The 27,800-nt window shown below is 57.3% G+C and overlaps 2 protein-coding genes across 2 annotated transcripts in view; one reads left to right on the top strand and one right to left on the bottom strand.

Annotated features, from left to right (window-relative positions):
• TNXB (tenascin XB) overlaps positions 1 to 23,352 on the top strand; it is a 59,716-nt gene extending 36,364 nt beyond the window's left edge. Inside the window, 30 exon segments of the mRNA XM_036868769.1 lie at positions 174 to 473; positions 1,756 to 2,043; positions 2,322 to 2,618; positions 3,160 to 3,474; positions 3,600 to 3,923; positions 4,330 to 4,686; positions 6,419 to 6,486; positions 6,489 to 6,510; positions 6,513 to 6,707; positions 8,433 to 8,765; positions 9,173 to 9,493; positions 11,643 to 11,975; positions 13,813 to 14,136; positions 14,547 to 14,921; positions 15,543 to 15,830; positions 16,195 to 16,473; positions 17,779 to 18,066; positions 19,080 to 19,403; positions 19,722 to 20,057; positions 20,341 to 20,463; positions 20,580 to 20,723; positions 20,917 to 21,036; positions 21,141 to 21,284; positions 21,383 to 21,513; positions 21,638 to 21,770; positions 21,866 to 22,017; positions 22,108 to 22,204; positions 22,296 to 22,457; positions 22,546 to 22,709; positions 23,062 to 23,352. Of these exon segments, the coding sequence (XP_036724664.1) occupies positions 174 to 473; positions 1,756 to 2,043; positions 2,322 to 2,618; positions 3,160 to 3,474; positions 3,600 to 3,923; positions 4,330 to 4,686; positions 6,419 to 6,486; positions 6,489 to 6,510; positions 6,513 to 6,707; positions 8,433 to 8,765; positions 9,173 to 9,493; positions 11,643 to 11,975; positions 13,813 to 14,136; positions 14,547 to 14,921; positions 15,543 to 15,830; positions 16,195 to 16,473; positions 17,779 to 18,066; positions 19,080 to 19,403; positions 19,722 to 20,057; positions 20,341 to 20,463; positions 20,580 to 20,723; positions 20,917 to 21,036; positions 21,141 to 21,284; positions 21,383 to 21,513; positions 21,638 to 21,770; positions 21,866 to 22,017; positions 22,108 to 22,204; positions 22,296 to 22,457; positions 22,546 to 22,709; positions 23,062 to 23,163 (6,839 nt within the window). The 3' untranslated portion in view covers positions 23,164 to 23,352.
• Positions 23,353 to 23,372: 20 nt separating this feature from the next.
• Positions 23,373 to 25,970, bottom strand: LOC118903580 (steroid 21-hydroxylase). The gene is given in 13 exon segments (XM_036868768.1): positions 23,373 to 23,415; positions 23,417 to 23,566; positions 23,568 to 23,588; positions 23,590 to 23,648; positions 23,744 to 23,847; positions 23,929 to 24,107; positions 24,368 to 24,568; positions 24,735 to 24,821; positions 24,924 to 25,025; positions 25,135 to 25,230; positions 25,316 to 25,470; positions 25,587 to 25,676; positions 25,763 to 25,970. Coding segments are annotated over 13 exon segments (1,494 nt in total). The 3' UTR covers position 23,373.
• Positions 25,971 to 27,800: the final 1,830 nt, after the last annotated feature.

The following is a 27,800-nucleotide window of genomic DNA, read 5'->3' as shown; positions in this document are numbered from 1 at the left end:
ATTCATCATTGAAAGAAATGCTACATTTCACTTAGAGATCAGTGGAAAAGAGATGTAACTGTTTCCCATCTCAGTTCAAAGCCCTGTAAGGCCCTCGTAGCCCAGGAGCCCTGTGAGGGGGGATTTCTCCCGCCAGAGGTCTCAGCCATGTTCTTTGTCCTCCTGGATCCTAGCTCCCCTCTCTCCAGCCCCAGGCACAGAGCCCCGCCTTGAGCCACGTCTGGGGGAGCTGACAGTGATGGACGTGACCCCGGACTCCGTGGGCCTCTCCTGGACAGTCCCCGAGGGTGAATTCGACTCCTTCATGGTCCAGTACAAGGACAGGGACAGGCAGCCCCAGGCGGTGCCTGTGGCTGCAGACCAGCGTGAGGTCACCATCCCTGGCCTGGAGCCCAATAGGAAATACAAGTTCCTGCTCTTTGGGATCCAGGACGGGAAACGCCACAGCCCCGTCTCTGTGGAGGCAAAGACAGGTGAGAGGGACCCCCAGGAAGCTGAGCCTGAGGCCCCAGCCCTGCTGCCCTTCCTCACGCTGCCCTATCACCTCTCCTTCCGCCCGGTCTCCGCTTCATCCACCTCTTCTGTTTTATTTGAAAAGCCACACTGCCTGCCCCGATCCCAGGCAGATGAGAACCAGGAAAATGGGGCCAGTTCCTGGATCAGTTTCCCCTGCTGACTTTTCCCCTCTTCTCATAATTCCTCCTTCTGTTGAACGGGGGAGCCTCCTTCAGACCCCTTCCTGGAAGGTGGAACAGGAGAAACAGCAGGGCTAGGTGCGGGGGAGGGAGCCAGGAGCCGTTCCACCTCCCTTGGCCTGTGAGTCCTCAGCCCTGTGTAGCCATCACCTCCTGAGGAGTCTTCCCTCTGACTCTCACCCAGTTTCCCACCTACTAGCCCAGACACACTGGGTCCCATATCTGCCTCCCCGAGGGACCCTTTCCTCCTCTGCCCTCTTCCTGGAGCCTCAGAAACTGGGGACCAGAGGAGCCCAAGACTGGCTGCCCAGTCAGGCCCAGCCCAGCTGTGCCCCTTTCCTGGGTTTTGGTCCAGGCACTCCCCTGCCCCTGGGGGCTCCCTGTTGCCAGAAAACTCTCACAATAACAATGCCGTCAGCATCCTTGCTGTCCAAGAATGCAGAAGGCCAGCTCCTTCTCAGGCCTCGGGATGGCTTCTTGGGCAGATACCAGATCCTTCTCCCGTCTGAGCTCCCCTTCTTCTCCCCATACCCCCCTCACACATAGGCAGCCCCCACTCCTCCACTGGGTCCTATGAGGGTCACCTCCATCATAATATCCTACCTCCCCACCAGCTGTCTGCCCCCATCAGGGATCCTGTGCCCCCTCTGACATCCCCAGGACCCTTGGATTTCCCCAGGGACCAGTCAGATCACAAAGAGTGGGTTCCTTGGTCATAGGAAATAAGCAGACCAAGTCTGTGATAAGCTGCACCCTGCTAAGGAAATAGTCTCTACTAGGTGGTTAGAGCCTGGACAGCAAGAGGAATAAGATAAATAGGTAGCTAGGGAATCTCTTCTCCCAGAGATGTCTCAGGACAGAAGACCCCTCCCTGCGCTGGTTAAGTGGACAGAGGCATGGCCAGTTGGGGATGCTGGCAGGCATGGGAGGGTGATGGAAATATTTGGGGGAAGCACTGATCATTGGGGCAGTTCTGGGTTTTTCCATTCTCAAGTGGGAGGCAGTCAAGGAGTCGTTTTGGAAAAAAAAAATAAACACAAGAACCTTTTCTCTCTGTCAGTTGCTCGAGGTGACACCAGCCCAGGAGCCCCACCCCGCCTCGGGGAGCTGTGGGTGACAGACCCCACCCCAGACTCACTGCGCCTCTCCTGGACAGTCCCCGAGGGCCACTTTGACTCCTTTGTGGTCCAGTTCAAGGACAGGGACGGGCCCCGGGTGGTACCTGCAGAGGGCCACAAGCGCTCAGTCACCGTCGGCCCTCTGGACGCCAGCCGCAAGTACAGGTTCCTCCTCTACGGCCTCCTGGGCAAGAGGCGCCATGGCCCCCTCACCGCCGAGGGCACCCCAGGTGAGGGCAGCCCCTGCGGGCGGGCATCTCTGATCTGGAGGCTCCCCCGGGGAAGGTCCTTGCGGTCAGTTGGGGCGGCTGCCATCAGGATTGTTGTTTGGCTCCAGCTGTTGTGGCGGGGATCCAGCGCCCCCTCTCCTTGCACAAGCCCAAAGATCCAGCCCTGCAGGATGCAGCCATGGCACAGCCCTGTCCATAGGTCTCTCAGTCCTTCCCTTCGGCGTCACCCAGCCTTCCAGAAACAACGCAACCATTTGCTCTCTGTGTTTCCATCTCAGAGACCCGGAGAGCTGTGGACGAGGCTGGAACAAAACCACGTCTGGGGGAGGAGCTGCAGGTGACCAGCATGACGTCAGACTCCGTGGGCCTCTCGTGGACGGTCCCCGAGGGCCAGTTTGACTCCTTCGTGGTCCAGTACAAGGACAGAGATGGGCAACCCCAGGTGGTGCCCGTGGAGGGCAGCCTCAGGGAGGTCAGTGTCCCAGGCCTGGACCCTGCCCGCAGGTACAAGCTGCTGCTCTACGGGCTATACGAGGGCAAGCGTGTGGGTCCCATCTCCACCATCGCCATGACCGGTGAGTGCAGCTGGGGGGAACACACTGTCCCTCCTGCCCGCCTGGCTCTCCTGGTCTGGTGGAGCCACACGAATTCAGAGCTTCCTACACTCCTTCTTTTGGGGGAAGGGATCAACTTCATAGAGGCATAATTTACATACAATAAAATTCACCCATTTTAAGCTCATAATTCAATGAGTTTGGGCAGATGTATAAGCCATGAAACCATTACCACAACAAAGATATAAAACATTGACTCCAGAAGTTTCCCTATTCTCATTTGCAGTCAGTTTCCCCACCCACAGCTTCTGACAATCACTAATTGCTTTCTATCATTATAGTTTTTCCTTTTTAAGCTTTTCATTTAACAGAATCATACAGTACACAGTTTTTTGTGTTTTTCTTGCACTTAATGCTTTTGAAATTCATCACTGTGTATCAGTAGTTGGTCCTTCTTATTACTGACCTCTTGTCTTCACCTCCTCCCCTCCTTCCATCCTCTTGGAGAGTCTTGGTGCAGTGACAAACCAGTCACCCATCTCTACCTGTCTCTCTGAACCAGCCCCCAGGGAAGAAATCGAAGCCGAGACTGAGGCCCCCAGCCCTCCAGCATCTGAGCCCCGCCTGGGGGAGGTGACTGTGGAGGAGGGCACCCCACACACCCTGCATCTCTCCTGGACCGTGATTGAGGGAGAATTTGACTCCTTCGAGGTCCAGTACACAGACGACGATGGGCAACTCCAAGTAGTCCATTTAGGGGGCAACCAGAATGACATCACCCTCTCTGGCCTGGAATCCGACCACAGATACCTGGTGAGCCTGTACGGTCTCCACGATGGGCAGCGTGTGGGTCCTGCGCACGTCGAGGCCCTGACAGGTGAGCAAAATAACTCTGCCCACTCGGCTTCCTTCCAGGTGGCTGTGAGGGCCCAGAGGAGGGCAGAGTCCCCGTGGACACCGTGCCCCTCTCTCAGGTCCTTCTCTCTCCGTGTCTGTGTTCAGCCCAAAATGAGGAAGAGGATGAACCTTCAGAATCTCCCTCTACCAACCCTGAGCCTCAGGTCACGCCTCGCCTGGGGGAGCTGGCAGTGACAGACGCCACCCCCGAATCCCTGAGCCTCTCCTGGACCATCCCCGAGGGCCCGTTTGACCACTTCCTGATCCAGTACAAGAACGGGGACGGACAGCCCAAGGCAGTGAGGGTGCCAGGATACGAGGACGGGGTCACCATCTCGGGCCTGGAGCCAGACCACAAGTACAAGATGAACCTGTACGGCTTCCACAGCGGCCAGCACATGGGCCCCGTCTCTGTCATCGGGGTGACAAGTGAGTGGACGGTGGAAGCCCCAGGGTGGGACCTAGTGGGAGGATCACCCTCTCTCAGGTGATGGGTGAGTGGGGTGCAGGAGGCCCCTCTACTCGAGGCTGAGCCATGGTGCCCTTTGTGCCTCCCTGCCACCCCTCGCCTCCAGGCTCCCTGAGGACCAGCAGGTCCTCTTGGGCAGAGAAGGGCCTCTGTGAGCTGTGCTGGTGGCTGCCCTGGTCCCCCACAGCTGACCCCGGAGGCTCCAGGCATGTTTATGAGATGTCAGCTGAGCAGGACCACCCAGCCCCAAGGACAGGCTTCTCTGAACTGACTTCAGGGCCTGGAGCTGGGGCCAAGGCTTGGGAGGAGACCCAAGGACATCACCTGGGGTCCCTGCCTCACCCTCTCTGAGTCTCTCCTTCTCAGCTGCAGAGGAAGACACCCCCAGCCCCACAGAGATGGAGGAGACGCCCAGCCCCACAGAGCCCAGCACAGAGGCCTCGGAGGCCCCCGAGGAGCCCCTCCTGGGGGAGCTGACGGTGACAGGATCCTCGCCGGACTCGCTGAGCCTCTCCTGGACCGTCCCCCAGGGCTACTTCAACTCCTTCACCATCCAGTACAAGGGCAGGGACGGGCCCCAGGTGGTGCGTGTCGGGGGCGAGGAGAGTAAGGTGACTGTTGGGAGCCTGGAGCCTGGGCGCAAGTACAGATGCACCTGTACGGCGCTGCACGGGGGGCGGCGTGTGGGCCCCATGTCACCGTGGGCGTGACTGGTGAGTGAGGGCCCTCCGGATGAAGTCTCAGAAAAGTTCTGATAGTAGAGCCTCTTGAGTGTCTTCCACTGAAGACCCAGGACCCTAAAACTCCTGAACCTCTAACCCATCCATTGTCCATTCAACACCTCAGGACAGGTGTGATCTGGAGGCAGGAAGAACGAGTTCCAGGGAAGTGCTTTGCCCATTTGAGAGAGGCCACTGGCGACTGAGGCCTCCAAGTCAGTCACGCACTGACCTGTCTGTGGCTCTCTGCTTTGCCTGGAACTCTGAAAAGAGCTCTTTTTGGGTGTTGGGACAAATGCCATGAAATGCTAATTCTCAACAAGTATTTATTACATAAAATTTCAAACGTATACCCAAAGAGGAAGAATAGCATAATGAACTGCCATGTGTCAATCACCCTGACTCAACCAAAAATCAACTCCTGGCCAGTCTAGCTCATCCAGACCCCACTCACTTCCCACCCTCCCCGACTAGAATGTTTTCTTTATTAACAGCTTTATTGAGGTATAATTTACATACCATAAAATTCACCTGTTTTAAGTATACAACTTACCAATTTTAGTGTATTTACAGAGTTGTACAACCAGCATCACTAACTAATTTTAGAACTTTTCCATCACCTCAAGAAGAAACCTGGTGTCCAGACCCATTCCCATGCCCAGTTCCGGTCCCCACTAATCTACTTTTTGTCTCTGTAGATTTGCCTTTTCTGGATGCATCATATAACTAGAATCATACAATACGTGTTCTTTTGTGTCTGGCTTCTTTTACCAAGCACGTTTCTGAGGTTGATCCATGTTGTAGCATGTAGCAGTACTTCATTCCTTTATAGCCAAATAATATTCCATTGTATGGATATACTGCTGCAATATTTTAAAACTTACTCCATACACTCTTTACTTCATCATTACATTTTTTTTTTTTTTTGGATGCGTTGGGTCTTCGCTGCTGCGCGTGGGCTTTCTGTAGTTGCAGTGAGTGGGCTTTGTTGTGGTGCATGGGCTTCTCACTGCAGTGGCTTCTCTTGTTGCAGAGCAGGGACTCTAGGCACATGGGCTTCAGTAGTTGTGGCACGTGGGCTCAGTAGTTGTGGCACAGGGACTGAGTTGCTCCGCAGCATGTGGGATCTTCCCGGACCAGGGATCGAACTCGTGTCCCCTGCATTGGCAGGTGGATTCTTAACCGCTGCGCCACCAGGGAAGTCCCCATTATTACATATTTAAGTGTACTGCTCTTTTCAGAAAGACTATTTAGAAATAACCGTGATACAATGATAGTACCTTTAAAAATCAGATATCCAGGTAGTGCTACAGTTTCCTGATTGTGTCATAATTGTTGTTTTGCAATTTGTTGTTGGAGTCAGGTCCAAGTAAGAAAGATAGGATGCAATTGGGAGAACTGGGATTTTAAATAGGGTGGTCAGGGAAGGCCCTAAAGGGAAGGTGACATTTGAATGAAAGGAAGTGTGAACATGAGCCGTGCAGACATCTGGGGAAAGAACATTCAGGAAGAGGGAACAGTCAGTGCAAAGGCCTTGAGGCAAGAAGCTGCCTGGCACATTTGATGGACCATAAGGAGGCCACAAAGAGATTCTGATGCTCATAAGCAGAAATGCATCTTAAGTTAGGCCCACAGAGCTGGCCCACCTTCTGGCCTGAATCCAGGAGAGCAGGGCCTCAACAGTTCCTTCCAGCAATAGGAACGATTCTGTTTGCATCTCTTCCCAGCCCCTAAAGAGGAGCCCCCTGCCAGCCCCCCTTTGAAGCCACAGCTGGGAGAGCTGACTGTGACGGACGCCACCCCCTGGACTCCCTGAGCCTCTTCTGGAACGTCCCGAGGGCCAGTTTGACCACTTCCTGATCCAGTACAAGAACGGGGACGGGCAGCCCAAGGCAGTGAGGGTGCCGGGGCACCAGGACGGGGTCACCATCTCGGGCTTGGAGCCAGACCACAAGTACAAGATGAACCTGTACGGCTTCCACAGCGGCCAGCGCGTGGGCCCTGTCTCCACTGTTGGTTTAACTGGTGAGTGTACAATAGGACACTGGCCCTGCCCTGAGCTGGACTCAGTTTCCCTTTTATTGCCAGTACTCAGGTGTTTTTCTCCCACTGTTCTTGAGACTGAGCCTCCCAGGCTTCTGGGAGCAGTTCTGTGCCTGTCTGCACTCCAAGCCTTTGGTGTCACCTTAGCTGTCTCACCCTTTACAGGTGGGCTTTGTGAGTCCTTGAAGAGGCAGGGTGCCAGAGAAATAGCACAGACTCAGGCAGACCTGGGGCTGGCCCTAGCCTCAGCCCGTTAGAGCTGTGTGACCTCGAGGGAGTCACTCAACCTCTCTGTGCCTCCCTTTCCTTATCCATACAGAAGGAATAACCACACCTGTCTGGCAGGGTGGGCATGAATGTGGCTTGTCTCACACACAATGTTTGGTAACTACAGGCTCCCCCTTCTGAGGAGGAAGATTAGTTCTTGAAAACCCTTGGGGTGAATTCTTATAATTATCATTGATTTCAGTGGGTACAATTGTATTTGTTCCCCAACCCCCAAACTGACACCCATGTATGCTGTATCAACATGGAATCCTGCTAACGTGGATACTATTACTTCAATAGTTAATATTAGTCATATGTGCAACTTAACAAGGCATTTTCTCTTCATTAATTACTCCCTAACATGGCTGTTGGTTGCTTTTGTTAAGCTCTTTTGTAGCTGTTACCCCCTACATGCTTAAAACCTGGTTCCCAAACACAGTGGAGATATGAAACACGATGATTTTGTAATTCAGCTATTAAGGCAGAATAAAACCCTATGCAGAACAGAAAAGACAAAAAAAAATCTGCGGGCGTGATGGGTCATCCCTGCTGTAAGATGGCAAGAGAATTAATACAAGGTCCAAAAGCAACCCAACTACAAAGATGATCTCGTGTGGTCTCATCTCTTTGCCCTCAACTGTGAAATCTAAATTAGTTTCTCAAATGCTCAGAAAAGCCTTCTAAACCAGAGGAGGTATTAAAGGAAAATAGGAACCTGAGCACGTGTACCTCCTGATGCGACGTGTCGGTTAGGTGTGGTGCTATTACAAAGCATTAGTCCTGTCCCACTAAATGAATTTACTCAGCAGCTCCTACAGGTTCCATGCTGCACATGTTGAGGTCATGGGGGTCCCACCCTACCATTTTGACGTCTCCACAAGTGTGTGCTCTGTCCCCTAGAAACTGAACATTCAAACCAGGGAAATGATGTCCTTTTTAAAAAATTAATTAATTATTAATTAATTATTAATTAATTTATTTGTTTGGCTGCATTGGGTCTTCGTTGCTGCGCGCAGGCTTTCTCTAGTGGTGGCGAGCGGGGGCTACTCTTTGTTGCGGTGTGCGGGCTTCTCATTGTGGTGGCTTCTCTTGTTGAGGAGCGCGGGCTCTAGGCACACAGGCTTCAGTAGTTGTGGCACACGGGCTCAGTAGTTGTGGCTCGTGGGCTGTAGAGTGCAGGCTCAGTAGTTGTGGCGCATGGGCTTAGTTGCTCCGCGGCATGTGGGATCTTCCCAGACCAGGGCTCAAACCCGTGTCCCCTGCATTGGCAGGTGGATTCTTAACAACTGTGCCACCAGGGAAGTCCTGGAAATGATGTCTTAATCCTGGGGCACTGGCTTCCAGGCTGCAGGGGCCCTGGTGTGTCTGGGAGAAATCCATCCCCTGTTAGGAGGGAACCCACAAAGCATGTCCACCCATTCTCTTTGTCTCTTGATCCAGCCTCAGAAAAAGACCAAGAAATGACCCCAACCCCAACAGACCTGCCCACCACAGCCCCTGAGCCTCCCGTCAAGCCTCGCCTGGGGGAGCTGGCAGTGACAGACGCCACCCCCGAATCCCTGAGCCTCTCCTGGACCATCCCCGAGGGCCAGTTTGACCACTTCCTGATCCAGTACAAGAACGGGGACGGGCAGCCCAAGGCAGTGAGGGTGCCAGGATACGAGGACGGGGTCACCGTCTCGGGCCTGGAGCCAGACCACAAGTACAAGATGAACCTGTACGGCTTCCACAGCGGCCAGCGCGTGGGCCCCGTCTCTGTCATCGGGGTGACAAGTGAGTGGACGGTGGAAGCCCCAGGGTGGGACCTAGTGGGAGGATCACCCTCTCTCAGGTGATGGGTGAGTGGGGTGCAGGAGGCCCCTCTACTCGAGGCTGAGCCATGGTGCCCTTTGTGCCTCCTCCAGGCTCCCTGAGGACCAGTGTGTCCCCCTGGGCAGAGAAGGGCCTCTGTGAGCCATGCTGGTGGCTGCCCTGGTCCCCCACAGCTGACCCCGGAGGCTCCAGGCATGTTTATGAGATGTCAGCTGAGCAGGACCACCCAGCCCCAAGGACGGGCTTCTCTGAACTGACTTTAGGGCCTGGAGCCGGGGCCAAGGCTTGGGAGGAGGGCCAAGGCTTGGGAGGAGACCCAAGGACATCACCTGGGGTCCCTGCCTCACCCTCTCTGTGTCTCTCCTCAGCTGCAGAGGAAGACACCCCCAGCCCCACAGAGCCCAGCACAGAGGCCTCGGAGGCCCCCGAGGAGCCCCTCCTGGGGGAGCTGACGGTGACAGGATCCTCGCCGGACTCGCTGAGCCTCTCCTGGACCGTCCCCCAGGGCCGCTTCGACTCCTTCACCATCCAGTACAAGGGCAGGGACGGGCCCCAGGTGGTGCGTGTCGGGGGCGAGGAGAGTAAGGTGACTGTTGGGAGCCTGGAGCCTGGGCGCAAGTACAAGATGCACCTGTACGGCCTGCACGGGGGGCGACGTGTGGGCCCCGTGTCCACCGTGGGCGTGACCGGTGAGTGAGGGCGGGGCTCAGGCGGTCTCGGGGGAGAACTACCTTTTCCTCATGGGTGAGCTGGTTGACTGTTCTGCTCTTTCACCAGCCTTTGGTCCCCTTTTATGCCCTCCCTCCATGGCCCTGGGCCATGACCCTTGTGTAGTGCCCTGGCCTTTGCCAACCTACAGCCTCATTGTTCACAGTAATGCGGCCTCCTCTGATGGTCAATCACTGGCTCCCTCCAAGGGTGAAATGTGTCAGGCACTGACCAAGCGTGACGTTACTAGAGTTTTCTTTTCTTTCCATCTTAATCACAAATCACAGCATTCTTTGCTATAACCAAAAAAAAGGAAGAAAAAACAACCCAACATCGAACCACATTGAGATGATTAATTAGACAACATCTCTAAAATGACGTATTATGGCATCATTGAAATGTTTCAACATAAGACAATTACTTTATATTATTACAATGAAGAAAGAGTTTAAAATTTTTGTAAGGAGGCTAATCACAACCACTTGAAAATAACTTGCATGGTAAGACAACTGGAAGGAAACGCCCGTGGGATGCATGGTTTGTGAGACAGGATAGAATGTTCCAGTACTGTTTTTTCTGTTTTATTCCATTATGTGTCGTTTACATTTTCTTAAATGACAAGCGTTTCTTTTATAATCAGGAAAAAAAAAATTTCAAAATGTCTTCTCCTCTCTTGTATTCCTTCTGTCTTTCCCCCTCATCATTCTTGCAACTTATTTCATTTCTGATTATGAAAAAGTTACAGTTTCTAGTCTCTAAGAAATTAGGAGAAAAAAATCACAAGGTGAATTAAATTCCAAAATTGCAGTCAGGTCGGCTTCTCTAAGTCACTGTCAGCCAGATTCTTATGCCTGGTGACAGTATTTCACCAGAGTTCCTCTGCATGTGGAAGAACACAGCCCCTCTGTGAGTCAGTCTTTTGTGGGGGGAGTCGCTGCCTCTGTGAGGTTCATTCTCCTCTCCTGAAGATACTCCAGACAGAGGAACCCTCTATCGTGCAAATCACAAGCACATGCAAAGTACAGAGGGACCCATGTCCCCCACTCCACATCTTCCACCAGCTTACTAATTTTTATAACTCAGGATTTCTTTTTTTTTTTTTTTAATTTATCTATTTATTTATTTATTTTTGGCTGTGTTGGGTCTTCGTTTCTATGCGAGGGCTTTCTCTGGTTGCAGCAAGTGGGGGCCGCTCTTCATCGTGGTGCGCGGGCCTCTCACTATCGCAGCCTCTCTTGTTGCAGAGCACAGGCTCCAGACGCGCAGGCTCAGTAGTTGTGGCTCACGGGCCTAGTTGCTCCGCGGCATGTGGGATCTTCCCAGACCAGGGCTCAAACCCGTGTCCCCTGCATTGGCAGGCAGATTCTCAACCACTGTGCCACCAGGGAAGCCCCAGGATTTCTTTTTAAGTCTGTATTTTGCTGTGAAAAGAATATAGCAACATGATGGAAAGTTTGGAAGGTAGGGAAAAAAATCTCTTATTGGACCACCTTCTGACCCAAGAACCACCATTCATAACAATGGACGTAACACATCCTCTCTTTTTGCATTTTCCATGCAGCGCATGTTTTAAGATTGCAGAGTATTCATATAATTCTTGGCTCTTACTTTTTTTGTACGCAAGTTACACTGAGAGCATTTATCCTGTGGCTACACAACCTGCATTAATCATCATTTTAATGGTTATTTGATGCTTCATGGTGAAAGTGCCATAACAAAATTAGTCTTCTTCTGTGGTTCCTTTGGAGCCCTGACACATTTTGCTGTCATGAATAATCCCAAAATGAACTCCTGTGATACAACTTTTCCTGCTTTTTAATAATTTTCTTAGGATAGCTGCCCAGAAATGATATTATTGGGTCGAAGGAAATGAGCAGTATTTTGGCTCCTGACATGTATGTCCGAATTGCCTTCTGAAGGTTCATGGTGCCTGCCAGCCAGTATGTGATGGGGTCAAGCCCGTCTCAGTCTCTCTAGCATGGAGTCACCAAATGGCGCACCCAGAGGCTGAGCAAGCCTCCAATCCTGCAGCTTGAGGAGTATTTTGCTGGATGCACCTGGTTGTCCCTGTTGACATCACCAGCAAAGCAAGTCACCTTCTAAGCCTCTACCCCCAATCTCTCTTCTCAGCCCTCCAGGAGGTTGTGGAGGAGACCCCCAGCCCCACAGAACCCAGCACAGAGGTCCCAGAGCCCCCCAGAGAGCCTCTCCTGGGGGAACTGACGGCGACAGGATCCTCCCCAGACTCGCTGAGCCTCTCCTGGACTGTCCCCCAGGGCCGCTTCGACTCCTTCACCGTCCAGTACAAGGATAAGGATGGGCGGCCCCAGGTGGTGCGTGTCGGGGGCGAAGAGAGTGAGGTGACCATTGGGGGCCTGGAGCCCGGGCGCAAGTACAAGATGCACCTGTATGGCCTGCACGGGGGGCAGCGTGTGGGCCCCATGTCCACCGTGGGCGTGACTGGTAAGTGAATTTGGGGGAGTGGGATGCAGGGTGGGGAAGACAGGTCCTGGAAGAGTTTCCCTTTATTACCATCTTTGTGAAAACATAAATATTCTAGACAGCACGTCTTCTTTAGGACATCAGATGGCCTGGGGATCTTGTTAAAGGGCAGATTCAGATTCAGATTCGGGCTGGGGCCAGAGATTCTGCATTTCTAAAATCTTCCGTGAGGGACTTCCTTGGTGGTCCAGTGGTTAAGAATGTGCCTTCCAATGCAGGGGACGCAGGTTCAATCCCTGGTCAGGGAACTAAGATCCCACATGCCGCAGGGCAAGTAAGCCCGCGTGCTGCAACTACCGAGCACACGAGCCACAACTAGAGAGCCCGCGTGCCACAACTACTGAGACCGTGCGCCACAACTAGAGAGAGAAACCCGTGTGCCACAATGAAAGATGCCACATGCCGCAACAAGATCCCACGTGCCAGAGCTAAGACCCGATGCCGCCAAAAAAAAGCAAATAAAATCCTCCATGATGCTGATGGTGCTGGTCCAAGGACCACACTTTGCTAAAGCTCCTCACAACAAAGGAATTGGACACTTTCTTAGAATCTATTGAACAGAATCAGACTTGCATCCCTGAGTCCTCTCAGAGGCTCAGCCTCTATGTAGTTGACTGGAGGCTGTGGAGGAAGACAGAGCATGCTCAGAATGCAGTGTCTTGACTGAAACGCCCCCTGGCCTCATCGTTTGGGTATTAACAGACTTATGACGCCTATGGTTCAGCAAAGATGTGGGTGGCCTGAGCCAAGTACTGAGGAAGTTCACTGAGAGAAACCTTGGATACGGCAGAGAAACCAGTTCTTATCCTTTGGGGCTCACAGACAGGCTGTGAACCAGCAAATGGAGCAAAGGGGGATGCGTGTATGACAGGAAGCCCCGCGGCCAGGCCAAGACTGGGCAGCGATGCCTACGCCCACCTGCCCGCCCACGGGTTCCCACGGGACAGCTGAGACCTGAGGTCGCACAGGCGTTGCTTGGTGACACCTAGAGATAAGATGAAGATGAAGGGTGCATCAGATCAACATCACAGCTGGTACAAAGCCTGGAAACTAGGAACATCACCGCACATGAGAGGATTTTGTATGAAATCCTCTGAGTGGGGGAGATAGTCCTGAGATGGGGGTGGAGAGGTAGGAAGAGATGCGGTGGAGAGCTCAGGAAGCCAGGGATTTCTCCAGGGGATGAAGAGGGTTGCTGCACAGTTTTAAGCTGAGACTGACACCATCAGATGTGCATCTAAAGGCTCATTCTGGCTTCCTGTGAAGAACAGTTGGAGGAGGGAGGCAGACCCATGGGGAGGTGATAACCCAGGTGACAGGTAAGGGCGGCCCAGACAGGGACGGTGGGGCTGCAGGTGTGGAGAGTGAGGAGACACAGGAGGAACTTGGGAGAGAGAATTGGACGCTCTGAGTCTGATGGCAGCTGGGGACAGGAACAGATCCAGGAAGACTCCAGGTTTCTGATTGGAGAAGTGGGGCAGGGGTTCTGAGCTGTTTGGGAGGCAAGACATTAGCCAAAGGGAGTAAGATGCCAACGAGACCCCAGTGGAGGGAGGCCCAGAGCACAGTGGCCATGTGAGCCTGTGTCCTAGGAGGGGTGCTGGTAGGTAGGGGGTGAGGGCAGGGCGGATGAGGGCACGGTGACAGGAAGGCCGACATTATAGGGACCAGAAAGAATAAGAGTTAGAGCTACTGTGGACACATCCTGTTCCTTATTATTTTATTTTTGTAATACACCACTTTATATGCTGAACTGAGGACTGAGGAGACCTCACCTGTCCTGTATGTCTCTGTCCAGATCCAGACTACAAAGCCATGACCACCCAAGCCCCGTCCACTGCGGCCCCCGAGACTGCTGTCAAGCCTCGCCTGGGGCAGCTGGCAGTGACAGACGCCACCCCCGAATCCCTGAGCCTCTCCTGGACCATCCCCGAGGGCCAGTTTGACCACTTCCTGATCCAGTACAAGAACGGGGACGGGCAGCCCAAGGCAGTGAGGGTGCCGGGGTACGAGGACGGGGTCACCGTCTTGGGCCTGGAGCCAGACCACAAGTACAAGATGAACCTGTACGGCTTCCACAGCGGCCAGCGCGTGGGCCCCGTCTCTGTCATCGGGGTGACAAGTGAGTGGACGGTGGAAGCCCCAGGGTGGGACCTAGTGGGAGGATCACCCTCTCTCAGGTGATGGGTGAGTGGGGTGCAGGAGGCCCCTCTACTCGAGGCTGAGCCATGGTGCCCTTTGTGCCTCCTCCAGGCTCCCTGAGGACCAGTGTGTCCCCCTGGGCAGAGAAGGGCCTCCGTGAGCCATGCTGGTGGCTGCCCTGGTCCCCCACAGCTGACCCCAGAGGCTCCAGGCATGTTTATGAGATGTCAGCTGAGCAGGACCACCCAGCCCCAAGGACGGGCTTCTCTGAACTGACTTTAGGGCCGGGAGCCGGGGCCAAGGCTTGGGAGGAGGGCCAAGGCTTGGGAGGAGACCCAAGGACATCACCTGGGGTCCCTGCCTCACCCTCTCTGTGTCTCTCCTTCTCAGCTGCAGAGGAAGACACCCCCAGCCCGACAGAGATGGAGGAGACACCCAGCCCCACAGAGATGGAGGGGACCCCCAGCCCCACAGAGCCCAGCACAGAGGCCTCGGAGGCCCCCGAGGAGCCCCTCCTGGGGGAGCTGACGGTGACAGGATCCTCGCCGAACTCGCTGAGCCTCTCCTGGACCGTCCCCCAGGGCCGCTTCGACTCCTTCACCGTCCAGTACAAGGGCAGGGACGGGCCCCAGGTGGTGCGTGTCGGGGGCGAGGAGAGTGAGGTGACCGCTGGGGGCCTGGAGCCCGGGCGCAAGTACAAGATGCACCTGTACGGCCTGCACGGGGGGCGGCGTGTGGGCCCCGTGTCCACCGTGGGCGTGACCGGTGAGTGAGGGGGCAGGCCCTGACTCCCAGGTTTCCCTCTGTTGCTCTCTTGTTTCCCCCTTTGGATCTCAGCACTCCTCACAAATGGGCCTCTGGGTCCCTTTCTTTTCCCACGTGTTGCTGACGATCCCGCCTCATCCTTGAATTGAGTGAGGGCTGATGGACAGTGTGTTCAGGGTCAGCTGGGCAAGTAGCCTGTGCCTCATACGTTTCAGCTTTCTTCCTGTCTTCGTGATCTGGCAGCTCAAACTTGCTCAGTTGTTCATGTGTGGCTTCCTCAGTCTCCCTAACCAAGCATTTTAGTGGCTCGGAGCGTGGCTGCAGAATCAGGTTCTCTAGGTTTGAATCCTGCTCTGAAGGCACTGTGTGTTTTTCAAATGTTTCTTAACCTCTCTGTGCCGCAGATGCCTGTCAAATGAGGGTGATAAGGATAAAAGCATCTACTTCATCTGTTGTGTGAGGATTAAGTGTACTGTTTGTGAACTGCTTACAGCAATGCCTGGGACATGTTAAGCAGTTAGAAGAGTTTGCTACAAATGTTCATTTCATAGCCAGGGGACAGCCCTCCCTCTCTGGCCCAGGGTCCTGCCATTGACCTCAGCCTCCTCTGCTCTGTTCCAGCCTCCCTGAATACAGAGCCCCCCGTGGCACCCCGCCTGGGGGAGCTGGCTGTGGCAGCCGTGACCTCAGACACAGTGCGCCTCTCCTGGACAGTGGACCAGGGCCCCTTCGACTCCTTCCTGGTCCAATACAGGGATGTGCAGGGGCAGCCCCAGGCAGTGTCCGTGGGTGGACACCTCCGAGAGGTCTCGGTTTCGGGTCTGGCCCCGGGCCACAAGTACAAGTTCCTACTCTTCGGACTCCAGGATGAGAAACAACACGGTCCAGTCTCTGCAGACGCAAAGACCCGTGAGTGAGGGCTGGAGGCCGCCTTTAACCCTGGAGTCCCCTGACCATCCTCCACTCCCTTGTGGAATTTCACGTTTCTGTGCTCCACACTCCAGACCCATTTATTTACTGGGTCCAGTGAAATCCAGGTCCTGAGTACCCCCGTTACCCCCTCATTCCCATCCTACTCCTCCTACATCCCGAGGGACACTTGCTTTCTTGCCTGGCTCCTCTTTTATCCCTACTCCTCTGCCTTCCCTCTTCCTGACATGTGACCTGGTCACCCCCTCCCAGCACCCAGAACCAGCGCCCAGAGCCCTAGCACCCCGAGGAGGCTCTGTCGGCTTCATTTCTGTCACGTTCCATGCACCTCTCTCTTTTCCAGTCCCAGACACTAAACCTTCTCTCCGCCTGGGGGAGCTGACAGTGACAGACGTCACCCCAGACTCCATGGGCCTCTCCTGGACGGTCCCCGAGGGCGAATTTGACTCCTTCGTGGTCCAGTACAAGGACAGGGACGGGCAGCCCCACGTGGTGCCTGTGGCCTCAGACCAGCGTGAGATCACCATCCCCGGCCTGGAGCCCAATAGCAAATACAAGTTTCTGCTCTATGGGCTGGCAGGCAGGAAACGACTGGGCCCCATCTCTGCTGAAGGCAGCACGGGTGAGCCCTGGCCCTGCCTCCACCCCACTCCGCCCCCACCCCCCCCACCCCCCGCCTTTTCCAGAGCTTCCTTTCATCTGAGCCCCCAGAGTTGGCCCCGGGGCCTTCCCGCAAAGTTTATTCTTCTCTCTTCAGCCTTGGCATGACAATCCTAACACCAAAAGCAAATATTTATTGAGTCCCTACTGAATGCCAGGCACTGTTCCAAGCATTTATTTCCTTCATTCACTGATTGGCAGTATAATAAAAAGAACTCAGACTTTGGAGCCAAGCAGACCTGTGTTCAAATTCTGATTGCCAGCTGTGTGGCCTTCAACAGGCCACTTCTTTTCCTTGAACCTCAGTTTCCACACCTGCATGACGGTTATGACTAAAATCTACTGGGGTTCAATAAATGTTCACATCCTCCTCCCTTCATTCCAGCTCTATGGCAAGAAGTGGAAAATATGGGAGGGTTTGGCTGCAAAAAGACTATGGAAAAATCTGGTGTCTTGTGCCCATGACTCAGCCCCCGAGGAAGGGGTGGAGGTGGGTCACTGACCCTTACTCCACCTCCAGGACCATGAGTCACCCTGGCCAGACAAGGATGGGGCGCACGGCCAGCTGGGACCTGGGGGCTCTCAGACTCTGTAATTCTCTTCCCTAGACCTTCATTGTGGAGACTGGATACAGGCTTCTCCAAGCCCCATCAGTCAGTACCCACACCCACCTAGACAAGTCTCTTCTGGGCTCTGCTCTGCCCTTTGTCCGCTCAGCTCTGCCCCTGGCTTCTCCCCGTGCCTGACCCAGCCGCCCCGGTCTCGTGGTGTTAGCGCAGGGCTGGGGAAGCAGGTGGAAAGGAGGGCCCAGGCTGACGGTGAGCGAGGGCGAGTTTATGGCTGGGCGATGGGAGCCTGTGAGCTTGGCTGGCTGTCCCGCCCAGCTCTGACTATCTGGGGGCATCTCCCTGACGACCCAGACACCCTCTGGGACCCTTTCTCAGCTCTGGCCACACTCCTGCTCTGGGGGGCTGGGGGTCAGAGGGAAACTGAGGCCCTTCCTGCAATCCCAGCCACGACTGTCTCATGAGGTGCTCTTTTATGCATTTACTGCACCCTGATCTCAGAGTGGGGGAGTGGCGGCAGGAAGGAGTTTGGGCAGCGACCTCCAGAGGAGGAAACTGGGCTCCTTCGTACAAGGCAGGGCTGGAGCAGCCTGCCTGTCTCCCCAGGTGGCTGACCCTCCCTCCTTCCAGAAGTTGCCAGGGCGGAGGTAAAGGCAGCTCTTGACTAAGGTTTTCTCCCTCCGCCCCCGCTCTCCCCACAGCTCCCCTGAAGAAGGAGCGGCAGCGCCCACCCCGCCTGGGGGAGCTGACGGTGACAGATGAGACCTCGGAGTCCCTGCGCCTCTCGTGGACAGTGGCCCAGGGCCCCTTTGACTCCTTTGTGGTCCAGTACAGGGACACAGATGGGCAGCCCTCGGTGGTGCCTGTGGCCGCAGACCAGAGGGAGGTCACCATAGAGGGCCTGGAGCCTGGCAGGAAATACAAGTTTCTGCTCTACGGGCTCCTCAGAGGACAGCACCTGGGCCCCGTCTCTGTCCTGGGAACGACAGGTGAGCGGGAGGCTGTCCTGCTCGGTCCTAGCCAGCCGGCCTGAGTGGGTGTCCTCGCAGCTCTGTGCTGAAGGTCTGGCAGGAGTGGACGAGGTAGAGCGGCAAGGGGGCCCTGCACAGGGCTCAGGGGAGGAAGAGCCTCGGAACCAGCGTGATCGCGGGGTCGGTCAGAAGCAGGAGCCAGGACAGGTGGCGAGGCAAAGCCCTGGCAGCGGTCCCTGATCTGCGACCCCCGCCCAGCCCCAATGCTGCCAGCTGCTCCCCGTTACTCTACTGGGGCGGCTCTTACCTCCTGGCACGCTGGCCTTGCCCAGATGAGGGCAAACCCCCTCCCGTGGATGAGTCAGGAGCATTTTCTCAAATGGAAAATTACTGGAAAACAAAGCAGGCCAGGGGCATAGAAACCAACAGGAGTGGCTGCACTGATGGAGTTCCCCTTCCAGATTTCCTAACACCCGCCTCAAATCAGCCTGGCGGTGGCGGGGCCGACCTGGCTGGCAGGATGCGCCCTTCGAGTTCACCAGCCAGTTCCATCCTCAGCTCTTCTCAGCAGGGAGGACCACGTGCCCTGAGCTCAGGGAGGGACTGAGTTAGTCCTGCCTCAAGCCATGGCAGCAGGCGCCCTGGAAGGTTGGGGAGGGAACAGGGCCCATGCAGACATCTAGAGTGGGGCGCGCTGAGACATCGGGGTGAAGAAGGAGAGAGCAAGCACCGGATTCAGACAGCAAAGGAGCCCCACAGAGAGGTCCTGGGGCCACTGGGCTGGCACTCAGAGAGGCCGAGGGGTGGCAGGAGTCAGTGCCCAAGCAAGGATGTGGCAGAGTCAAGAGAAGGAAGGTGCTAGGAGAGCCTCAGTCCCTGTCTTCTCTCCACGCTGCCGTGGCCGGGACTGTGAGGTCCCCCACCTCGGCCAGCCCCGATCCCCTCTCTGGAGGGTGAGATGGAGTGGGAGGGCCCCACCGCCCCACCCCCCTCAACCCCGCTCAGCTTCTCTCTGGGCTTCTCCCACACAGCCCCAGAAGAGGACATGCCAGCATCCTGGCACCTGGCCACGGAGGCCCCCGAGCCCCCTGAAGGGCCCCGCCTAGGGGCACTGGCAGTGAAGGACGTGTCCCCGGATTCCCTGCGCCTCTCATGGAGCGTGGCCCAGGGCCCCTTTGACTCCTTCGTGGTCCAGTATCAGAGCACAGGTGGGGAGCCCCAGGCCTTGCTCGTGGGTGGCAACCAGAACAAGGTCCTTGTGTCAGCCCTGGAGCCCAGCACCTCCTACAAGTTCTTCCTCTACGGCTTGCGTGAAGGGAAGCGCCTGGGGCCCGTCTCAGCCGAGGGCACCACAGGTACCGTCAGGGTAGGGCCTGGCCTTGCCTGCCTCTAGTCTGGGACTGAAGAGGCGAAAGGGGGTACCCAGAAGCGGTGACCATAGGGAAAGAACACCACGAGGGCGCCATGGAGGGAGGAAGGGGCGCGTGCACAGACTTCGGCTCTACACATACATGTTGTCATTATGTCCGACCCGTGGGTGCCAGCCCCTCATTAGCTCCATTTTGCAGATGAGGAAATGAGGGCCAGGGTGGGGTGGTGGAAGGGATCCAGCCCCAGGTCACCTAGCTGGTGTGCTTCTGTCTCCAAACCCTTCTTTCCCACCCACTCTGCAGGGCCAGCTCCTGCTGGTCAGACACCCGGAGAGCCAGGGCCCCGCCTATCCCACCTGTTGGTGACTGATGTGACCACCAATTCGCTGCGGCTCAACTGGGAGGCCCCACCCAAGGCCTTTGACTCCTTCCTGCTCCGCTTTGGGGTCCCATCACCGAGCGCTCTGGAGCTGCATCCGCGTTCCCCGCTGCAGCGGGAGCTGACGGTGCCAGGGACACGGCGCTCGGCCGTGCTCTGGGACCTGAGTCCAGGGACCCTGTACACCCTTACGTTGTATGGGCTGCGCGGGCCTCACAAGGCCGACGGCGTCCAGGGCACAGCCCGGACCCTCAGCCCCGGTAAGGCCCCATGCTGGGCACATACACGTGCTGCCCCAAAGTGGGGGTCTCTGTACTCCCTAGGGTGGCACCTAGTGCCTCAGCCAGAGGGTAAGTTGGTGAGTGGTGGCGAGCTTGGAGTCTGCAGAGCGGCTTCCATTTCTAGGCCTAGAGGAAAGGCGGGGTGGTGAGCACGTCCGGAGGCTGCAGGGCCCAGGGAGAAGAAAGAGGGTGGGAAGCCCGGGGCAGGAGCCTCCCTGCCCTCTGCCCTCACCATGATTCCTTGGCTCATCTGTCCTGTCAGCTCTGGAGCGCCCCCGTGACCTCCAGTTCAGCGAGATCGGGGAGACGTCAGCCAAGGTCAGCTGGATGTCCCCGCCGTCCAGGGTGGACAGCTTCAAAGTTTCCTACCAACTGGCAGATGGAGGTGATACCCTCTTGCCCGTGTGTCACTTGCTCCATGCCTCCGGCGCCCTGCGCTCTGCCCACCCTGCAGCTCCTCCTCGCTTCCCTGGCCGCCTCCCCAGCCCGGTGTGTTTTCAGGGGAGCCACAGAGCGTTCAGGTGGATGGCCGAACCCGGACCCAGAAACTCGAGGGGCTCGTCCCAGGCGCTCACTACGACGTGACCGTGGTCTCCGTCCGTGGCTTTGAGGAGAGTGAGCCTCTCACAGGCTTCCTTACCACAGGTGAGACAGTCTGGGACCCGGGCAGGAAGTAGGGGGAGAAAATGCGGGCGCGGGTGGGAGTTGAGAGTGAATGGGGAAAGGGAAAGGGGGTGTTGGAGGCGCCAATGGCAGACGAGAGGTCCAGCAGAGTTTGGGAAGGCGAGGAGTGGGGAGAGCAGCAGGGAACAGCTCTGGGCCCCCTCCCTTCTCCCAGTTCCTGACGGCCCCACCCAGCTGCGTGCACTGAACTTGACGGAAGGATCCGCCCTGCTGCTTTGGCAGCCCCCCCAGGCCCCGGTGGATACCTATGACATCAAGGTCACAGCCCCAGGAGGTGAGCAGGGCTGAGGGCTCTGGAGGGGACTGGTCAGGGTGGGAGAGCAGAGGGCAGGCTGGGCTCCGGCAGGGCAGCCGCTGATGCCCCACGCCCTCTCCCAGCCCCCTCGCTACAGGACTCAGCCCCTGGCAGCGCCGTGGAGTACCCCCTGCAAGGCCTTGTGCTCCACACCAACTACACGGCGACCCTGCATGGCCTTCGGGGCCCCAACCTCACCTCCCCAGCCAGCATCACCTTCACCACAGGTACGGTCTGTGAGGTGCATTGGGGGGCGGCGGGGGGGGGAAGGAGCGAGAGAGCCAGGATGGGCCTCATCTCCATCTTCTCTTCCTCCCCCTCCCAGGGTTGGAGGCCCCCCAGGACTTGGAGGCCAAGGAGGTGACCCCCCGCACAGCCCTGCTCACTTGGACTGCGCCCCAAGTCCCCCCAACTGGCTACCTGCTCAGCTTCAACACCCCCGATGGACAGACCCAGGTGCCCTCACCCCTGCCACTCCGGCCAGCTCCCTCCCTGGGCTCCAGTCCGGGAAGTGCTGCCTCTGCCTCCCAGGTGGGGCCCACCTCTCTCTCCCCTGACCTGCCCCTTGTCTGTTCCACAGGAGATCCTGCTCCCAGGAGGGGTCACCTCTCACCAGCTTCACGGCCTCTTTCCCTCCACCCCCTATAGCGCGTGGCTCCAGGCCATGTGGGACCACAGCTTCACTCCACCCGTGTCCACTTCCTTCACCACTGGTACTCAGGCGCTGGGACCTGAGGTTGGGGGCTGAGTGTGTAGTGGGCGTCTAGAATCTGGAAAAAGGACCGGCCCCTCACTCTCCTCTCCCCAGGTGGACTTCGGATCCCCTTCCCCCGGGACTGTGGGGAGGAGGTGCAGAACGGGGTCAGCACCTCAAGGACCACCACCGTCTTCCTCAACGGCAACCGCGAGCGGCCCCTGAACGTCTTTTGTGACATGGAGACCGATGGGGGTGGCTGGCTGGTGGGTGGCAGTCAGAAGCCCAGGGGTCTGCACAGGGCAGGGTTGCTGTGCCCGGGGCCATAGGCTGATGGTGCCCCCACCTGCTTCCAGGTGTTCCAGCGCCGCATGGATGGAAAAACTGACTTCTGGAGGGACTGGGAGGACTATGCCCACGGTTTTGGGAACATCTCCGAGGAGTTCTGGCTGGGTTAGTGCCTCCCAGGGATTGCGGGACCAGGGGAGGGATGGGGGCCCTGTGGACACAAGGACCCTGATGAGCACACATTCCCCACCCCCAGGCAACGAGGCCCTGCACGGCCTGACCAAAGCCGGCGACTACTCCTTGCGTGTGGACCTGCGGGATGGGGACGAGGCCGTGTTTGCCCAGTACGACTCCTTCCAAGTAGACTCGGCCGATGAGTTCTACCGCCTCCACCTGGAAGGCTACCATGGCACCGCAGGTGAGGGGTGGGCCTGGTGGGGGGAGGGCAGGGACGGGGTGGGAATGGGGAGGAGAGGCCCTCACTGCTCCTTCCACGCCCTGCCCAGGGGACTCCATGAGCTACCACAGCGGCAGTGTCTTCTCTGCCCGTGACCGAGACCCCAACAACTTGCTCATCTCCTGTGCCGTCTCTTACCGAGGGGCCTGGTGGTATAGGAACTGCCACTATGCCAACCTCAACGGGCTCTATGGGAGCACAGTGGACCACCAGGTGAGAGGTCCAGGAGGCAGCACGGAGCTGGGGATGGCGGGGCTCAGCCTGCCTGGGTGTTTGTGACGCACAGTGTGACAAGTTACTGAGCCGCCCAGCGCCCCAGGGCCCTCGTCTGTGAAATGGAACAGTAATGCCAATCTCTACAAGTTTTCTCGAGGAGAAGATGATTTATTGGATGTAAAGGGACAGCTCAGGATTCAGCCTCAGTCCTTTGTAGTTGAGGGTTTAAGAAGGATAAAGGGAGGGAGGATCCCTGATTGATTTCTGGGAGCCATCTCGCCAGAGGGGAGCAGAGGTGGGAGCAGATGGGATGTCAGGCTTTGACTCTCTCTCAACACCCCCTTCCCAGGGAGTGAGCTGGTACTACTGGAAGGGCTTTGACTTCTCCGTGCCCTTCACGGAAATGAAGCTGAGACCAAGAAGCTACCGGCCCCCGGGCAGGGGAGGCTGAGCCGCTGCTCACCCCTCCAGCGCCCTACTATGACTGCCGAGCACTGAGGGGTTGCGCTCAGAGAAGAGCCAGGGGCCACCTTCACCATCCAGCCACCGGAGGAAGCCTTCTCCACCCGCGATCTCACAGCACCATGTTTACAGGGGGGAGGGAAGGGGTTTGTACGGGAGCAATAAAAGGAGAAACCGAGGCCAGTGAGTCCCGGCCCCGTCACTGGTCACTGGCGCTCGCCCACGCCCCGGCCTCCGCTCCCCCGGGGCTGCAGCCGCACCTGGAAAGGCTGAATCTTGAGGTTGACGCCGCAGTAGGGATGGGGCTGCAGCGAGGGCAGGGCGCCCGCGGGTGACAGCAGCGTGAAGGCCTGCAGCAGTTGCCCCAGCACCACGAAGAGCTCGAGGCGCGCCCAGCGGCTCGCCCAGGCACACCGCGCGCCCCGCAGCCAAGGCCAGCGCGCTGGGGGTTCGCGCCCGGGTCCAGGAAGCGGTCTGCGGGCGGGCGGAAGGACGGACCCGGGGTTCAGCGGCCGCCGGCCCTCGGCCTCCGCCGCCCCCGCGCCGCGGGCACCCGCCCCGCCACGCACCGGGCCGGAACTCGTGCGGCCGCTCCCACACAGTCTCGTCCAGGTGGGCACCTTGGAGGTTGGGGATGACAACCATGCCCTCGGGGATGTCGTAGCCGAAGATGCTGAGGGGTAGGGTTGAGTTAGAGGCCCGCCAGGACCCCGCTGGGGCCTTTGCCACTCGGCCCTCCCCCCTCGGGAGTCACCTGCTCGCCCGCGTGGCGCGGTGCGGCAAGGCCAGGGGCACGATGGGCCGCAGGCGCAGCACCTCAGCGATGGTGGCGTTGAGCAAGGGCAGCCGAGCGCGGTCCTTGTATGGGACTCGGGAGCCCGAGGCTCCGGGGCCCAGCTCGCGATCCAACTCCTCCTGCAGTCGCCGCTGAATCTGGGAAAGGGGGGCAAGCCCGAGGTCCGGGGCCCAAGCCCTGCCGCTAGCCGACCCACAGCTGCCCAACCTCCCACCATTCTCTGGAGCAACTCACCGGAGACTTTGTGCCAAGTAGGAGAACCCCCTCCCAGCCCACCCCAGACTCACTCCCCCCCAACCCCCTCCCAACACAGCCTGCGTCGGGTTCAGCGAGCTGGGTTCCCGCTGCCCTGGCCAGACTGCCAGGAAGGAGCCTTTCGCCTGCCTCCAGGGCATACCTCAGGGTGGTGAAGCAGGAACGCCACAGCCCAGGAAAGGGTGTTTGCCGTGGTCTCAGTGCCACCGATGAAAAGGTCCACCACAGACATATGCACGTGCCCTTCAAGGAGCTGTCCGGGGCCCTCTTCCAATCTTTGCTTCCCCATCCCCTGGAGCATGTAGTCTGTCATGTCCCTCCACTGGCCGGCCACCATGCTCTCCTGGAGAGGGGAGGAGGAGCCAGCCTGAGTGCCTGGCTTGGGGCCGGGGTTCAGCGGGTGGCGACAGGTCCAGGACTGGTGGGATGCCAAAGAAGCTGCCTAGCTCGGGGGCAGCAGCACCACTGCTGTGAGCTGAGGAGGAGCCCGGTGCACGCACGGTCCCCACCTTGTGCTGCCTCAGCTGCTTCTCTACAATGTGGTCCCTGTTCTCCATGGCCTGCTTCAGCCTCCAGAGCCCGGGGTTGGGGAGGAACTGGGGCAGACAGCAGGAGGGTGTAGCTGCTGGGAGGGGAGCCTCGTCCCCGCCTCCACCCTGTCTCCCAGGACCAGGTGTGTCGGGGCTCCACCTCCTCACCCTGAGAAAGGGAACCATGTCCAAAATTTGGATGGACCAGTGGTCCCAGGTTTTCATCAAGTCCTGGACACAGTCGTGAAAGGCGTGTACTAAGGTGTCCTCCTGCCGGAAAAGGAGGGAATCCTTTCGGTTCAGGACCAGGAGAGGGTCAGGGAGGGGCTGCGGTGGGGGGGGGGGGCCCAAGCCTATGTGAGGGCAAGAGAGCCTTGACCTTGTCTCCAAAGGTGAGGTAACAGATGATGCTGCAGGTGAGGAGAGAGAATTCCTTCTGGATGGTCACGGGGGCACCAGCCTGGGCTTTCATGCGCTGAGGAGAAAGAGCATGAACTAAACAGGGAGGCTGCCAGGGGGGGTGAAGCTGACCTGGGCCAACTGTGGGAGTCGAGCCTCACCTCACAGAACTCCTGGGTCAGCTGCTCCACCCGGGGCTCCATGGAGCCGCGGACGCCCAGCAGCAGGGCCGAGCGCGTGAGTTTCTTGTGGGCCTTCCAGAGCAGGGAGTAGTCCCCTACTGAGATGTCCTGGCAGTGCTGAGACACCAGCCGGTCTGTGAGTAGGGGTTGGGGGCAGGGGGTCGAACTGACCAAGGAAGCCACGGGCCTGACCTTCCCTGCCTCCCATAGCCCCTGCTTCTTCCATCAAGAAATGCCCCCCACCCCTTACAGGACGGTATCTGGGGTCTGCCGGCAAAGTCCACCCACTTCCTGATCAGGGCCTCCTCAATGGTCCTCTTGGAGTTCAGCACCACCACATCTGGCGGAGAGGAAAAGCAGGGTGTCAGCAGGGAGAGGACCCCACCTCCACACCGCTGTGGGGCGAGGGAGGGAGCGGACTCTCACCTTGCAGGCCGAGGCGGAGCCTGTAGATGGGCCCGAGTTTCTGAGCCAGGCTAAGCAGATACATGGGGAGGTTGGGCTGCAGCAGGTGCAGGAAGCCGGGGACAAGAGGTGGGAGGTGGAGGCTCCTGAGCTTCCACTGGCCCCACAGCAGGCGCGTGCCGACTAGCAGGGGCAGCAGCAGCAGCAGTAGCAGCCCCGCGGGTACCATGGCTGGAGACGCAGGCAGGGGCCCAGGCCTGGCCGCTTAGAGCTCTTGAGACCTCCAGCCATCTGGCTACTTGGGCTGTTCTGAGGCCTCCCTTGACCCCTTCCCTCAGGTCCTTGCCCACTGTCCCGCCCACAAAATAGTATATTCCTGGAATGGCACCAGCCCTCTTGGCCTTCGAAAATCCACATATCAAAGAGCAGGCCTTTTCCCATTCATCTATCAAGAAGAAAGGAAGGGAAACACAGCCCTGACCTTCTTCAACAGCCAGAACCAGCTTTCTGCCTCCACATCAACCACGCAAGAAAGAAAACATGTCCACTCTTGGGCCTGAGCCCTCTCCCGATCCCCACCGCACCCCCCAACCCTGCCACCTCAGACCAGCTTACTGCCACGGAGTTTGTCTCGGAGAGAAAAGTGACAACCCCTGCTTAATACGCCCTCCCAGATTGCCTGAAGAACAAAAGGAGATGAAAGTGGACTGTGTGTTTTTCTTTTCACTTACAGGTAGGGGAACCAGATGTCCTGGTTTGCCTGCATTATCCCAGTTTACACCTGTAGTCCCAGTGTAATCACTAACAGCGCCTCATTTCACTCTCAAAAGTTGAAGATGAAGGAGTAAATGGTCCCTTAATTTGGAGCTCTTACCATGTACCTGATGCTCTTTGGTTGCAAGGAAAAGAGACCCACTTGAGCTGGCTTGAGCCAAAATTAAGAATAGTTATACAAATACAGGGGTATCTCATGGAACCCAAGAGCAGGAAAGTAGAAGGGACCTCGCTGGCCTTGGAAGGCCAGGGATAGGGAACAAAGAAGCCCTAGAGACGGGACTGCTTCCTCACTCTTCGTTCCTCCGTCCTCTTAGTCTGCTGTCTCCTCCCACTCTGAAGTCAAGCTGACTGTGCTCCCAGGTGCAGGCAGAACAGGACTGCCTTCCGGGTTAGGGTCCACAGATTACAGGTTTAGCCCCAGGGCAAGTGGGGTTTCCCGGCATGATTGAACATGCCCCCCATAGATTCCAAAGTCCGCAGGAAGGAACTTGATAGCCACAGCCGGGATCAGGGGTCCAGCCCTATTCTGGGAGCCGTTGCCACAAGGGGTGGGGTCCTAGTGGACCAAGTAGGGCTATCAGGGGCCACTTTTATGGGTGAGGAGGCAGTTGAGGGGCTTAGGAGAGGTCATGCTAAAGAGGGGAGGCAGGGCTCCGTGAGAGGTTGGGGCACCTAGGGGATGGGGTGAGGGCTGGCAGATGACCTGAGGTCCACGCATCCCCCAATTCCCCATCCTTGGCTCTGTGAACCAACCTCAGAGCTTTAACCAGAGCAAGGCTGTGCTGCCAGAGAGCCTGAGTCGAGATTCCAGCTGTGCTACCCACTAGCTTGAAGAGTTAACTTCTGATGGGGTCCTGATGGAAGAGGCTCAGGCTCAGCCTGGATCCATGCCCAGGGCTGGGAAGGAGAAAACATGGGACTTCTGGGATTGGGCAGCAACAGCTGGCACCTTCCTCACAGTTGACAACTATAGCTGACTCTCTGGCTCTCATAGGTGGGTTTATGCCACCACCATGCTGACCAGCTTTTGGGAGAGATCTGATGGGCAACGACCAGGGCATGTAGACAATAGCCCTCGGAAGCCTCTGAAATACTGGGGAAGGTCAGAACTTCTCAAAGTTGCACGGAATAGGAGGGGATCCATTCAAAAGGAGAGTGACCTGGAACGCTGGCATGCCTGTGAATGTCCCTTCGTAAACTGACACCATTTACCTTGCCAGCCCCATCTTTTCCACACCACCTCCAAATCCAAATTCCAGACATGATGAATGACATGCAGTGC

Source organism: Balaenoptera musculus, chromosome 11 (assembly GCF_009873245.2).
Source record: "Balaenoptera musculus isolate JJ_BM4_2016_0621 chromosome 11, mBalMus1.pri.v3, whole genome shotgun sequence".
In the NCBI taxonomy this organism is placed as follows: domain Eukaryota; kingdom Metazoa; phylum Chordata; class Mammalia; order Artiodactyla; family Balaenopteridae; genus Balaenoptera; species Balaenoptera musculus.
The sequence above is the reverse complement of the archived record's forward strand: the minus strand, read 5'-3'. Positions and strand labels throughout refer to the sequence as shown.